This window comes from Amphiprion ocellaris, chromosome 3 (assembly GCF_022539595.1).
Source record: "Amphiprion ocellaris isolate individual 3 ecotype Okinawa chromosome 3, ASM2253959v1, whole genome shotgun sequence".
NCBI classification, from domain to species: Eukaryota; Metazoa; Chordata; class Actinopteri; family Pomacentridae; genus Amphiprion; species Amphiprion ocellaris.
Genome location: NC_072768.1, coordinates 4,521,443 through 4,537,545, shown reverse-complemented (window position 1 = coordinate 4,537,545; position 16,103 = coordinate 4,521,443). Strand labels below are relative to the sequence as shown.

At 42.1% G+C, this 16,103-nt stretch overlaps 1 protein-coding gene across 2 annotated transcripts in view; it reads right to left on the bottom strand.

Annotated features, from left to right (window-relative positions):
* Nucleotides 1-215: 215 nt before the first annotated feature.
* The window catches only part of itpr2 (inositol 1,4,5-trisphosphate receptor, type 2), a 68,711-nt gene continuing 52,823 nt past the window's right edge, over nt 216-16,103 (bottom strand). For both annotated transcript variants that reach the window (XM_023269953.3, XM_023269954.3), the window contains exons 49-57: nt 13,629-13,804; nt 13,377-13,541; nt 13,086-13,269; nt 11,440-11,526; nt 10,578-10,699; nt 10,227-10,392; nt 9,974-10,134; nt 3,256-3,417; nt 216-1,519 (exon numbers count right to left, since the gene is read on the bottom strand). In XM_023269953.3, the coding sequence (XP_023125721.2) occupies nt 1,439-1,519; nt 3,256-3,417; nt 9,974-10,134; nt 10,227-10,392; nt 10,578-10,699; nt 11,440-11,526; nt 13,086-13,269; nt 13,377-13,541; nt 13,629-13,804 (1,304 nt within the window). In that variant the 3' untranslated portion in view covers nt 216-1,438. The remainder of the gene's footprint in view (nt 1,520-3,255; nt 3,418-9,973; nt 10,135-10,226; nt 10,393-10,577; nt 10,700-11,439; nt 11,527-13,085; nt 13,270-13,376; nt 13,542-13,628; nt 13,805-16,103) is intronic.

Below are 16,103 nucleotides of genomic sequence, written 5' to 3'. Positions count from 1 at the left end.
CGGGTTCCCATCATGGACACGTACAAGTGTAAGTAAGCCAACTGTGAGTGTGTGGGTGGTTTGGTGCAGAGGGGGTCAGGGTAAATCTGAGGGGGGGGAAGTACACTCATTCATCCCCAACAACAACAACAACAACAACAACAACAACAACAACAACAACAACAACAACTAAGACAAACTGCTCGAAAGCTGCTGACTCAAGACACACACATAAATCTTGTTACAAATTTATTATTAGAACATCTGACCACATAAAATACATTTTTCTATACACTTTGTTTCAACAGAAAGTGTCACAGGACAGTCACCATCAAGCGCACGCACTCGTAATCTGTCATTCATTTGTATAAGTTTAAAACACAGACTCAACAATCAAATGCAGTCCAAGAGAGAATGGTGGAGATGATTTACACTAAAAACAAGCTTTAAGACACAGTAGAAGATGACATGAGCAGATACGGTAAATATTACGGTATTAGCTAATATCTCGATAGACACAAAGATGTTCATATTGTAACACAGAACCGTGAGCTTTCCATATTCAGTCAGTACTACTTTAGGTACCAGTATAAGATTTAAGACTTAAAAGAGTTTTCAAGTAAGTTTTGCACAGGTAATCATTATTTTTATTCACATTTCTGTTATATACTATGTAGAAATCTGTAAAAAGGCAACTGAAGTGATGCAGTGAATGCATATATAAACACCAACACAAAGCATTCAAACAGTAATCCCCCAAATGTTTCCAGTTACTGGTTGTACTTTTTTAAAAGTGCACTTTCAGCAATTGCAATGAGCTGTTCATAAAAGTTAATGAGTAAGGCAGCATGATTCCTCTTTTTTTTTTCTTTTTCAAAAATATTACTCCAGTTATGAACCAGAAACGTTCTCAAAAACACCAACAGAACAGGTAAAAGGGACAGTACCTGATGTCAGCATGCATGCTTTTCCCCTTTGGGCCTGTTAGCCAATCACTGACCTTTGCAGGTCTGGCTGATCGGCACTATGACAGTGGTGGAACTCAGGCCAAGACATGGCTGTCCACAACTTGAAAGCACTTAACCATTAACCTTACGCTAACATTGGCCTCGACCTCTGTCTGGCCCACTGACACTACACTGGCAGATGTGTGCCGTTCCTGGCCAATCATTCACCCAGACGTTTGTGTACGATGGTGTGTGCTGACGGCCTGCAGAGTGTGCTGCTTGTGACTGAGTGGGCACATAACGCACATTTTGTATCCAGTAAAACAGTGTTTGTGTCACACATAAGGCACTATGTCAAAAATACGAATCAACACTTGCCTCTTGCAGCTTGGCATCAGTAATTGTCCGTGTAAGTTTGTATTGTTCTTAAGGCTGGAGTTTGTGTGGCTGCGTCTCTGTCTGGTTTTATAGCGAGGCTGCAGTCACCGTGTCCTGTTGGAGCTTTACTCCCTTCAGTGGGCCGGGATGTGGTGGTTGGGCTGAGGAGGACCCAGGAATCCAAGCCTCTGCTTGTTCTTCCTCTGTTCTGTCATCTGTGGAGGCGACAGAGAAAAAACACATCAACCTGGGCTGGACTGTACCATACACATGATGCACAAACATGTACTGCCGTCTCAGTGGGAAGTTTATTATGCAAGATACAACACTACAAGTGGCTGACACATAATTATAGTATTTATCTATTTGAACTGGCACTGCAGGTAAAATGATGCTGTAAATCTCTGCTTTAACAGGAAGTGGATTTTTTTTAGATTAATTAAAATTTATCTTTCGCTCATTTCTTTAGGAAATGAATCAGGATTAGCTGACATTTGTTCCTAAATGTACTAGATGGAACCACAAGAGCTCTTGAATTTGTCATTTCAATCAGTTACTCTGTAACGGTTGGGTGTTCATTTGAAATTTCCTGAAACATTACAAGAAATAAATTTTCAAATAACTGCATTCAGCACTGTTGTTGTTGTGACTGGAAACTGTAATGTCTCTTGGAAACTTCATTAGAGGACGGAGTCATGTGTGGGAGTGTTTGTGTGCAGAACTATGACCTGATGATGTGTGTGTGTGTGTGTGTGTGTGTGTGTGTGTGTGTGTGTGTGTGTGTGTGTGTGTGTGTGTGTGTGTGTGTGTGTGTGTGTGTGTGTGTGTGTCGGGGGGAGGGATTTCATGAATCAGAGGTGACTATCACATTTGCAGTGGTTTCATTGTTGACGTCATAAGTGGTGTCCATCGGTTCTATAAACTGTAATGCATACGAAGTCACAGAGGCTGTGCAGAACCCTAAAACCCACACAACCAAAGAGCAGCACACATGCACACAACCTCAGCTGTGACGGAGCAGAGTGCTGTGGTCAGCTGAGGTTCTGATGAGGGAGGAGCTGCAGGAGAATTTTCCCTCCAGTCAGAGAGAGTCTGGTGTGAGACCTGTAGGCCAATGCTCGTGACTGCATGGCTATTGTTGGGTCCCACTTAGTTCTGCATAAACACTCACCTCTTGTATGTTTACTGTAAAGGTGGAGCAACATCTTTGGTAACCCTGTGACTTCTTATTAGTCAGTATAGGCTACAGTAAACCTAGATAAGAATATGACTTCATGCAGTTGACTCAAAACAGACTCAGAGATAACGCTTTGGTGTCTTTGGGTGCTTCAGCAGCACACAACGGTTGTTATTAGAAATGGTTGCATGAGGATTGCAGCCAGCAGGGAGATGTTACCAACTTTACTGAATGCTGAGGTCATCGGGAGCTGTTGTTTTGTTTATTAAAGTGTGATCCTCTCCTGGTAGGAGCTGTTTTTGCACATCTGGCCGAAGGGGAACAAGGACAGGCCTGTGACTGGGATCACATGCAGGCGAGGCAGGTGATGAGAGTGATCAGTCACACTGTAGCAACACAGCTAGTCATCCAAACAGCCAGAGGCTCACTGGCGGCTATTAGTTACGTTGATTGCTGACGTTACAGTCACCTGTCGTGATGCGTTCAGTAGCGGAAACCATCTAGATAAGTGAACTCAGTACAGAGACGAACCGCAAAACAAGATTGCTGAAGCTTCCTGTTTGGTGTGATCTCTGCCCCTGCAGGTGTTTTTAGGTGAAAGAAGACTCAAGGTCAGGTGGCACGTGGAGTTCACAGTCCATGTGCTACAGTCAACTGAGCAGCTACTGAACAAGGTGCTTTTATGAAATATAGCTCTAACGAGTCAGTTGCACAAACTTCAGACTAGCACAAGGCTCAGAGCAGCATGAAAAACGACCTGAAGTGATATTCTACCTGCTCCTTGAGCTCAGCCAGCTGGCCTGAGAGCTGAGCCACCAGGGTGACGGTGTTGTCCAGCTTCTCCTGCAGAGATCGCATCTCATTCTGCTCGTTGTCTCCCTCGCTGCTCACCAGAGACATGGCTCTCATACGAGGGAACCACTCCAAGTTCTTCTCCTGGGCGTGAAAAGGAAGAGATGGGACACAGGGGAAAGAGTTAGAAAGGTGAAAGGTTAAAATAAAGCTGACTCAATGGGTCAGAGACACGGCAGCAACAGTACTTTGGCACAGAAACCGACAATGAAGATTTGCATAAACACACAGGGAGCATTACAGCGCTAAAGCCAGACTGCAGGAGGAGAGTAAACAGTGTGGTAGTGCTAACTGGAGACGGGCGTGGAGGTTTAATATTAATCATCTCATCAGGATGAAAGCTGCTCTCTGTTTTGCGCTCGACAGTGTAATTTTTTTTTTTTTTAAGCAGCACTGCTGTCTCTTGGATACTGCACATAGCAATAATACACTAAATGAACAATAACTGGCATTTCAATTCTCACCCACTCCATAAACACACTGTTGATGTAGGGATGAGTCACTGTCGTCTATCAAGAACACAACTGGGAGTATAGTGTTGCGTATGTGTATGTGTGCGGATGCTCCCATGCAAAACATAGATGTTTAGTTTGTTATCTGTTTCTCCAACAGGGCTGTGGACAGAGAAAACCATCTGCAGCAATGAGAAAACAGTGAGCAAAACAAACCTATAGAATTATGTAATGGACTTAAGTGTGTCTGGGTTTGGCTATGTGTGGGTGTGTGTGCTGGTGGCGTGCCTCTGCATGGACATGTACATAGTGTACGGCGGCGGGGAGTGTGTGTGTGTGTGTGTGTGTGTGTGTTTTACGACATGCGAGCTCTTGTGCATCCCTCTGAGTGAGATAGGTTTCACAGAGACAGACTGCCATCAGCTGATCTTATGTAATATTCCTTTGCCAGTTCTTCTGATAAAAATTACTTAAAAAGGTGGGATTTGAGAGAGTGGGATTTGACTGGCACCACATTAAGTCCAGTAGGAGGAGTGAGGTATTCTCCCACCTACTCTTATATAAGAATAGACTGCAGGGAGAGAAAGACTGATCAGAGTGTGAGACGCTGAGGACAAAGACGAGGACGTGAGGGGGAGTGTAGTCTGAGGGTGGACAGGGGATGTGGAGAGTGTGGACTTGTTGTTTTTGTTTGCTTTAATTAATGAGTTTACCACACTTTGCTAAGTGAGACATTAATAGCTGTGACATATCGCCAGACTGCTGCTTCCAATATGAACTCAGCCATTCATCAACAGGGACAAGGAATAATTATTAAAAACTAAATGAAAAACTATTTTTAAAAAAATTCAAATCACGGGGCTGCACAGTGGCGTAGTGGTTAGCACTTTCGCCTTGCAGCGAGAAGATCCCTGGTTCGCGTCCCGGCTTTCCCGGGATCTTTCTGCATGGAGTTTGCATGTTCTCCCTGTGCATGCGTGGGTTTTCTCCGGGTACTCCGGCTTCCTCCCACAGTCCAAAAATATGCTGAGGTTAATTGATTATTCTAAATTGCCCGTAGGTGTGAATGTGTGAGTGCTTGTTTGTCTTTGTATGTAGCCCTGCGACAGACTGGCGACCTGTCTAGGGTGTCCCCTGCCTTCGCCCGAGTCAGCTGGGATAGACTCCAGCACCCCCCGCGACCCTAGTGAGGATTAAGCGGTGTATAGATAATGGATGGATGGATGGAATTCAAATCACTATTACATAATAACCACTGACAAACCCTTCCTTAATTCTAAAATTAAAGTCATTGCAAATCCAGAAAATTGTTGTGACGCGTTATGCTTTTGGCTAGAAAATATGAAAAAACACTGCAGATGAGAACAGGAAGGCACGGCAATCTTGTTTCTCATGCAATATGAGGTTGCAGAAAAACAAGAATAAAGGCTTGTTTATACTGAGGGGGGAATTTTCTAGCATGGTTTGGATCTACTTGTCTCTTCAGAGGTAAAGGGTCACTGCAAATCAGTGAAAAACTTTATCCTATGATAAGACATTTCTACCCTGACGGAAGTGATCTCTTCCAGGGTGACAGTGCCCCCATCTACAGGGCATGAGGGGTCATGATGAAAAATCATGTGAATTCTATTCCGTGGCTTTCATAAACATCAGATCTCAACCCACCTGAATTCCTGTGGGAGATTTTAGGCCAACGTGTTAAACAGCACTCTCCTCTACCATCATCATCAAAACAACAAATCAGGGAAAACCTATTGGAAAAATGGTGTTCATCCTTGCAGGAGTGTCGCAAGAACTTGAAAAATCACCACATGTGGTGGCTCAAGACCTATTATGTTGTTTTTTCCTGTAATTTGTCACCCATCTCTCTGCATGGGAGGAATGGGAAGTCTTTTTGTTTCCTAAATCAACATTTTACCTTGCCTGCTGCTGTCATTTCAGGACACCTTTGAGCTTTTCAGGCTCTACTCTGTCACACTGTCTCAGTCTTCCTTCATTAAAAGCTGTATTCTAACACCAATAGTTCATAAAAGCTGGGCTCTGAGTCTAACTGTAGCATTAGGAAGGCAAACATTAAACATCTCATAGTACTTTTAACAATCATAGTTCAACTAAGAGTCAGAGATGCAGAAAGAGAGAAAAGGGCCCTTTAAATCAGGCAAGACAGGACTGTGGGAAAACTGATTACATGTACGCCTATTACTTAGTGTAATTTTATTTTGGTTGTTTTCTGCTCCCTAATTTTCCCTTCTGACTAGAATATTTTTTCCCCTGATGACTGCAGGGGAAGCAGCCCGGCTGCTTCAGCTGTACAGTTTGAATTGAATCATTCTGCAAGAGCTGAAAATCTGTGGCTAATTTGGGCCTCTGGCATAAAGAGGATGACAAAATATATAAAGAATAGTTTCCTTTATCACAGTTTCAAAAACACAGCGAAGGCTCTGTGAGCTCAAAGACAAAGCTTCAACATCACCGGAACTGATGGCTATCGGATGGCCGTCCGTAACCAATGGATTGAATAACCTCAAAGATGTGAATTTGACTCATGTTGGTAAAAGCATCATGGCTTCACTAAAGAGATACAGTTAAACAGTGACTGTACAGAATGTGAACTGTTGGTGCTCTTCATTAAACTCTGCAGTGCTTCCACTGTGTGCTGTGCTGCTCTGTCTGAATGAGTCAGGCTTTAGTGTTGCTTCATTGATCCATTTGAACACATCAGTCAGCGTGATTTTACAGACATTCGTGTGCTTCTCGCTCTGCTGCCGTCACCTTATCGCTGGTGTGTTGCGCAATGCATGTGTACATACTGTACCGAAACAAAACAAACCTTTAACGTGAGGTAACACAGGGTGGGAACGACCGCAGATGTCACTAAAGTCTGATAGTGTAGTCAAATACAAGCAAGACTATATTCTTATCTGCCTTTAGCCACGTTAGGAAGTATCCAGATTTCTATTCATTCAGTACGTGTTTAAAATATTACCAAACTATCATAGCATAATAACATATTTCCTGAGAAACAAAACATTAATGCTCTAAAATCTTTTAACATGTTATTTTTAGCACTGTATTTTTCAAAATTTCTCACAATGGAACTCAGTAAAATGAATGAGCGCATGTTGTTGAATAGAAAATAATCATTTTAAACTCAACATCTGATGGTTACAGATTCTAAAATGTGAGCACTCTTCACATACAAGTTGTCTTTTTATTAATGCCTTTGTAGTAAATATTGTTAATTTGAACACTTAATTAGCCATTAATTATGGGAAAAATAGCATTTATTTACTATAAATGAGGTTTTTTTAGCGCCTATGATGATACCTATGCCGTCTGATAGCGCTTGAGTCGAGAATTTCGGTTAAAAATAGCAGAAACTCAGGCTTGTTGAATAATGTAGCTGCACAACACTTGTAATCAACAGCTACAAAGATGCAGTGTCAGGAGATACAATGACACAGTACACAGAGAGCAAACCACACAAGTATACAGATATTAGTACGTACGTACACACACACACACACACACACACACACACACACACACACACAGACAGCAAAGTTCTTAAGCAGAGCAGGTTATAAAGAGCCACTACATCTCATTAAGAAAACCTGACCTCTGCCCTCACTTTACATCATAAAACGTCGGGCCCTTTCGTCCACTCCTGCTGCTGCTTTTATCACAGACGAGGCGTCACATGCGTGTTGTACAGTAAATGGAGGGTTCACCGTGTAATAGTGACAGTGTGTGTGTGTGTGTGTGTGTGTGTGTGTGTGTGTGTGTGTGTGTGTGTGTGTGAGACGGAGAGAGAAAGGGACAGGAGAGCACGTGCCAGGCAGGGCTGAGCTATTAGCAGGTCACTTGAGATGGGTTATGTAACCGCGTTGTGGCTGCTGCAGTACCTGCTAGGCCTGTAGTCGCTGTCATAATTTTACACACAAACAACCGCACACCGATTCACATCCGCATGCACGGCACACCGACACAACAGAGACTTGGTGAAACAAGATCCTATTCTTTTGCTTGGCACCGCATCGCTTTATCCAACCCGGCCAGATGCAGTCATTATGAGAGACTGGAGCCGTGTGTGTGTGTGTGTGTGTGTGTGTGTGTGTGTGTGTGTGTGTGTGTGTGTGTGTGTGTGTGTGTGTGTGTGTGTCTGTCTGTAAGTGTGTGTGTGTGTGTTTGAGGTCATCAGGTTTCAGTTCTTTTCCAACACAGGGAAGGCAGAGTTTTAATTTGTATAGTAGCCGTTGTCAGTGTTGCGCTAAAATCGCAGTGCTGCAACAATAAAGATGGAGTTTAATAAGCGGAGCTCCAAACTGCAGACTGAGACTTTAAAGTGTTCACACCTAAGCATCAAGTCAAAGCCTACTACTCTGGGCTGCGGTGTAGAGAAGACAACTGGAGCAAACTGCTGCAGAGATCAGCATCGTGAACTTTTACTACTTTCTAATGCAGCTTATGTCAATGCAACTGCATTTTCATCAAGAATATCTGACTAGCAGGCTGGTGTTTTAGTCATGCAATTTTATTAAGCTGGGGGACTCACAAAAGAATGGTCATAACTGAAGCAGCAAAGTCTGACATACCAAGACTTTTATTCCCTAGTAGGGCATCCTGAGGGCAACTACAAGCCTCTTTTCATTAAACAATCCCTGCCTGGTAAATGCTTGTAATCCAAACTCTCCATTCCATATGTATTGATCATGAATATCCACTGGTTTCTTTATTACTGATAAATCGCTATTGACCCTGGAAAAAAAGGCAAAAAAATCTGACATGTTTTGTTCTTCCATCCTTTCGTGCACTGACAAAACAGATTAGGTTTGTATTTCGTGTTAACCCTTAATAATAACATTAATTAGATGGTTGGATGTTTTTTTTAATAAAATTTAAATCGTTTTTTTTCTCATTTACTCATGAATATTTATTACAGATGAAAACGTTAGACCTGAAGCTATTCATTGGAGCTTCTGATGATATTTTTAAGTGTTGTGCGTTGATGCTCAAATGCATCAGTCTGACAGTAAAGTTGTTTTTAGTACAGCAGGTGTTGCTGGAGCTGACACATTAAACTTTCACATCTTCACAAGTAAGAAACAATCAGTGCAATCTGACTGCAAGACGGCGTCTTCATTTTCATTTTATTATTGTTGCAGGATTATATCATGAACGATTATAGCTTTCTAAAACACATAAGAACTGCATGAACAAACAAACTGGACAAGTTGTTGCCTGTTACCCTCCTGTGTTTGTGTTACCTTTCTGCCGTATATTAGGAGGTGTTAGTATAAATTCCTGACTCATCAGTACCTCATCACCTGGCAATACCTTGGCCCGGCATCCGAGAGCCGACCTGTTGGAAGAACTGCTGATGCATATTAATTCAGCGTCTATCACCTGTTTGTTATGCAAATTGTTCATTATAATGCCACCATTTTTATGCCCATCACGGCCGAATGTTAATCACTAAATGTGCCATTGTGCTCCGAGCCTTCATTTGAATCCATTAACCTAACAGCAACACCTTTAGTTGCCCTTACATCCTTCAACTTCTTGTCTGTGTGTCAGTGCAGCAAGTTGGCGCATTGATGATAATAGAGCTGGACTGGGTTTAATTACTATTTAACCACACTGTGTCGCAGCAGGTTAGGAGCTCAGCATAGTGAAGACTACCTGAGCACAGAGAGCCATCTCTCTCCAGCAGAGACGGAGACGGAGAATAAATTGGGATGCCTGGCACAGGCCTAGAGGCTCAGTCTCATTTTTCGATCGCTTGTCTGCTGTAGAGGATCACGCTTCCGTAGCACACTGTGTAAGTCTGCTAACTGGGGAAGGCTGTGCAACTTGAAGACTACTGCAAGAAGACATTCTGTATGCTCATCTGCTTGGTACAGCTTGCCTACAAAATATGAATTAGGGGGTGAAATGAATGTGTCTGTTTGTCCATATGTTCTCGGAATAATAAACAGACACTTGGGTGTGTTTATGTGCCACCTCCAGAATATTGCAGTGCAGTCTCACATTTCTTCATCATCTCATTGCTGTATGCCTTGTAAACACGGAACACATAATATAACTTATGCTACAGTGTTCTGATATCATAACAGCCTGTGTGAAGCAGCCTTTGAGGTTCATGAAACTGCATTACAAAGACAGTAGTGTGTGTTTTGTGTACTGACTGCAATCATCTGGGCCACGTAGCTCTCAGGGCCGGTGTACTCCGTCGGATCCTTCACCCGCACCAGAACCAGGAAGTAAAGGTAGTGCCACATGCTGTGTTCGTACTTGATGTGCTCCTCAAAGGACACCGTCTTGTTGTCGAATTTGTCCCTCTCCAACCCTGCAAGACATGAGCTCCGTTTACTATGAATTCCTCCAAATATGCACTTTTATCTGTCATTTGCATCCTCGCTACCACACGGCTGTACACACCACAGATGAAACAGGTGGTTTTGAGGATCTCCTCCTTCCTCTGCTTCTCACTCCTCAAGTCTGCAAACGTGTCGATGATGACACCAAAGATGAGGTTGAGAACGATGATGATGACGACGAAGAAGAACAGAAGGTCGTAAACCACTCGAGCGGCAAAGAGAGGTTCCTGGATGGCCGGGTTAAAGGTAAAACATGGAGAAAATGCATCGTTTTAACTTCACCATCACATTTTATATGGATCTTACACAGAACACACAACAAAAATTACATTTTTTGATGTTCAAATCAACATAAATGGAGCTTATCTATAGAAAAAAAGGCTCTAATAAGGGACTATTGCATTTGTGTCACCTCTTTGGAGGGTCTCCTGAGGATGTCTCCCACACCTCCTCCATTACGAAGTCCCTGGTTCAGCACAGTGATTATACACATGAGCAGAGTGTCGCACACCCGCTCTGTCCCATCATCTTCATCTAGAACAAGACAAACACACGAAACAACAAGAGAAGGTCAAGAGTTCATAGAGAGCCTCAAAGAATATATTGTTAAGAGAAAATATTAGAAAAAAATTAAGGTGAAATTTACAGTATTGGCTGCTAAAAAAGAAACAGTGCAAAAATTGCAGAAAAAACATTATATACAGATGATTTTTTTTCTTTTTTTCTCATAAATATCATGTAGAAGATTATATACAAGAGGATGAGCTATCAGTTACTGCACACCACCTCTTTTGTTGCGTCGAATGTGTGAATAAACAGAAAAAAGCAGAAAAGGAAGTAAAGCTCTATAAAATATGAAGAAATGCTATTTATACAATATACAATATAAATGGTGAAGTCACGCATAGTATGAGTGCAGAGGAAAAAGAGGAGGTGAAGGATGTGGATGAGATCACGTGTGTGCCCCTATAGTGCAGGTGATCCATGGAGACGCAGGAGAACAAACAGGAGCGTGAGTCACCCCCTCTGCCTCATCAACTTTCTTTGTGTGTGTATGTGTGTGTGTGCAACAGTGTATGACTGTGTGTGTGTGTGTGTGTGTGTGTGTGTGTGTGTGTGTGTGTGTGAGTAACCTTTCAGGAACTGACTACTGCCAGAAAGGTCACATACACACCCACCACCCCGGTCAAACCACAAAATCTTCAGATTTGTCTATTCAACAGAGATTTTCACAATAGGGAGGGGAATATATTTTATTTAACCACAAAACTTACCAGAAAGTGATTTGGGTGTTGAATCAGGGCAGCTGTCTCTCATACAGGAGTCTCCAACTCCGCTGCTACTCAATAAATCCCTTTTCCCTACAAAAGATGAGGGAAAAATGGGGAGATTTATATGCATGTTATGACAACAGCATTGAGAGTTTCCAAAACGAAAGAAAAATGATCAAATCTCGCTTCTGCATCAAAAACTTCTTTCCCGCTAATTCTCATCAGTACCGGTGAAATCAGCAAGAAAGATATAGTCAGACATTATGTAAACTGAGGCAGCAGCTGCTGGGTGGGCGGTGAAGTGTTGCTGAAAAAACCTGAACAAATCATTTGCACATCGGTAAAGCCCTGAGCAGCAGAGGAACTGCACCGCCTGAGTGTGATCGGCTCAGGCAGACAGACAGACAGGCAGAAGGAGGCAGCTGTACACCTGGACCGGTGTCACCAAAAGGCCCTTCTTCCCTGACATCCTGAAGCACAGAGGGCAGGGCTGGGAGACAGGAGGTGGAGGAAGAGGAAGAAGAAGAGTGGGTGTGACGTGGGGAGTGTGAGCATCGATGTAGGGGTCAGAGCCCCGAGGTGGCAGCAGTGTGGAGAGGGTGCTCCTCAGGTTTGACGGCTGAACCTCCAGTCAGCCCTGGGCTAACATACAGACAGGCGTGAGCCCAGCTGGTTACATAACCCACCACTGCTCTGCTATGTCTGCTGCGCTCTATTCAGCAAAACACAGGATGGCGCGGCCACCAGGTTATGCAACAGGTGCACATGTGCTAGCAGGATGTCTTCCTGACCGTCGGTGCCGGAGCTCATTAACACACCCACACTCTGCACAGTGTTTTCAAAACATGTGTCTGGGGACGTGTATATACAGTATATTGTACATGTTTGACAATTACTTATGCAGCGATTGTATATATTCAAACACTGATTTGACAGCTTTTATGATGAAAATGTAAACGTAAAATTATGCAGACAAAACTTCAGAGCTCATTGAAGTTGATGGATTGCAGTGAAACCCAAGTTGTGCTGCTGTTATTCTGAGACTTTGATAACTGTCTTGATAGTTCAGAAGTTACTGTCTAAAATGCCTCACTTTCTTTGCTTTTTTTATTTCTCGAAAGCAGTTATTTACAAGATCAGAAAAATAAGAAAAACAGCACACAAGCAACCCTAAGTGCTTCAGCGGAGAGCAACTGGACTTCTATTTTGCTTCTTAAAGAAGTTTCACCTCTGAGGAAGCCTCCTGAATGAGAGGTTCAAGAAGCAACAAGAGAAGTCTGGTTGCTTTTTACTAAAACACTTTTTCCATGACATGTGGACTGACAGGCTACACAGATCATAGCACAGAAACAATGCAGACAGTGCTGTAACACTGTAAAAGAGCAATGGGTTAGCAGGAGCAGGGCAGAAAAATGCACACATGTAACATACAAGGCACAACTCTGTATTTTAATTCTCTCTATATATTTCTGGCCCTTTAATATAGTATAGGCTTGAGATAGATGATGACTTAAACACAGGAGATACTGCAATCACATGAGCTGCTTGAATAATTCTAGTTTTTTTGCACTGCAGAAATTGCTCACTTTGTCGATCAGTAACGTAGATGGTTGCATGAAGGCATTATCATGACTCAATAGTGTTCTGACCTGGTGCAGGAAGGCGATCCACCTCCATGCGGAAGTCGTCCTTGAGGAAGAGGAAGCCGATGATGGAGAAAAAGTAGACGAGAAAGATGGCCAGGACAGCTGTCAAGATAATGGAGCGTCCATTTCGCGTCACGCTCTTTATCACGTTGAGCAGCGTCTCCTCTCGGATCACCAGGTCGAACAGCTGCCAAGGGAGATCAGTGAGTCATCAGCAATTATTCAGAGCAATTATTTCTCAAAAGAGCAGCGCTGATGATCAATCAGTAACAGCGGAAAAATGAGATTTCTTACCAGGAAGCTGTAGAAGAACTCGTGGACCAAGAGCCCTAACACGCAGATGATGGCGTAGCCCAGATGGTAGATGAAGAGCATGTCCATCACCACCGCTTTGTAGCCTCGAGTTAACGTCCCCTGGTTGCCCACAAAGCTCACGAGAAAGACCAACTTGTTGAAGAGCTGAAAAGAGAGCAATTATGCCTCAGAAAAAGTCAAATCTTTGGAAATGTCCCTCGACTGCACCTGCACAAACCTTCATTTACTCACATTGATGGTGCCCAGCAGCAGCAGAGCCGGGCCGAGGCCCATGGTGTAGATGGCTCGCAGAATGAGGGAGACCAGGAAGAAAAGGATGCCCCACGGTTTGGGTAACACAGGAAGTAAGGCGGTGAAGACCCCCAACGCCACCCACAGTGAGATATTCCAGAACGGGGACAAGGTGCCTGGATGGAAGAATACAAGGCACAACACATTAAAGCTTTGAAACATGGCGTTTCTCTAATGAATTATTCACCTAAGCAAAGAGCTTAACTTAGCGCACACCGTCAAAGGCAACACTCTAAAATGTCAAACAACTCTCCATGGGGACCTCATCACTCAAAACAGCCATTTCCTCCTCAGCTGGCAGAGTAAAGTGAAGCTCAACATTCTTTAGGAAGCTAAAATGTGTTGACAATTTGTTGTGAAAAGTGGTTTTCGGGGGTTAAATTTTCTGTACAATATAACATTTCATTCAGCCACTTGATCACACAATGACACACTAACAATAGTTGGGTCGATATATAACTGAGGGACTTTTGAAGTCCAGTGGATATATCTTGTAGACATTTTTATTTAAAGTAAAAAAAAATCATGTTTTTAATGTTCATTATGATCATGTCTTTACAAATTCCATAATTATTGATTGTGGAAACGACAACTTATTAATAAAAAATGACTGGATATCACTAAAATGTCAACAAACAACCACCTTCTAATTAGCTAAACAATAATAAAATGAGCTGATTCAAAAATTGTTTTGATTGTGTTCTTTTTATTAAGTTGAGATAATCATGACAGATATTTCTTTTTTGGCAATATATCAAATTTTATATGGAAAATAACAAGTTGTATCTGTGTCCCAGAAATCACTTTCAACTAAGTTACCCATTACAAAAACACCTCTCAAGGAAGTGTGTTAATTCCAGATCACATGACCTGCTCCACATGATGTCATTTCCTCCTGAAGAAAAGACTGGCCAGACTCCAAGGCTTTCTGAGTTATTTAATATAAAGTAGTCAACAGGTTTACTACAATATCTTTATAAATAACTTTCAATTTCAATTTTACTCAATTGTATATATAATATTTAGAAGAATCTTTCTGTAAAAATGCCATGTGGTGTTTGGTTATAGGTGGTCATGTTGATTTTAGGCCTGAAAACAGCAAAAATGTCAACTATGTTACAAAAAGTCCCGTAATTATATATATTGACCCTGTCATTTTGCTCACATTGGTGGCTGCTGCAACTGACAACAGTGTACACCTTTAAGAAGTCAGGAAGTCTAACACTGCAGATGAACGTCATGTAAAGTAAGAAAAAGTGCCGAAAGGCTTCCACACAGATGTTTTCACACCTTTAACCTGACTGATTATATCTCAGTGTGTAGCTGGGTAGAGCTGAACTGGGAATAACATGGAGCCAGAGATCTAAGAACACCATAAAAAATGATTGAAGTCCAAGTTGTGGCACTGCGAAAGGTGCAGCTGGACACTTGGAAGGAGGATTTCTTTGAAGCACATTTTGTTCACGCCTACAGTGTCCTGAACACAAGTCTGATTACGCACATGAGAGAAAACACCAGTGTGGGCGGACTAAAGGTGTGTGAGGCCTTTAAATAAATACAACCTCAGGTGACTTACAGCTGACTTTTTCAAATGCGAACACACAGTAATAATAATTAATAATTAACAGTCCATAAAAAATACTGTTGTTGTATAAGAGACACTTACTGAATTCTTTAAATGAATAAATACAAAACTGAGCCACAGTAATCTTTATCATTTTAACAGTCAGGAGATTTGCAGTTATTTAATGTAAAACTCTGAGGCTGCTCAGTGCAGTGAAGACACAGACCTGTAATTCTTTCATTCATATCATTTTCATTTATTTTCATTTTATTCATTTTTGTTAAATTTGTTTGGAACCAATACAGCTTTATTAGATTTATTTAGATTTATTCAATTAGTCAATGCTGAAATGAGCTGCACCACAGCTTGTGGCTGGTTTAATATCAGATTATCTCAGGCATACTGAATGGACGCTGCAGTTTACAGTTACAATTGAGCCAAAAATTATTCACACACACACCAAATTTTGATTTACGGTGAATTTTAGTTTGATCCATGCAGGAAATGGCATGAACTTGTGACAAAAGATGGAAAGATATTGTGTTACTGATCGTGCTAAAGAACTGTTTCTGTGTTTTCTTAAACTTTTGCTCATAATGCTCTGCATGAAAATATCATTCCAAATATTCCTGGGTAATTCCTGCAATGTTCCAGAGCATTCTAATACACTATAAACTTATGACAGCTGATGCAGCAGCTCTATAACCAGTTACTGGTAAACTGTAAGTTATCGCTAAAACCAAAGAGCTTAATCAGCTTGCTGTTAGGACACAGCTGCTTGTTGTAGCCGCTCATGAGACGGGAAATTCTATTTAGCCATATTTAAGTGCTTTCAAGTGCTGGTGACCACA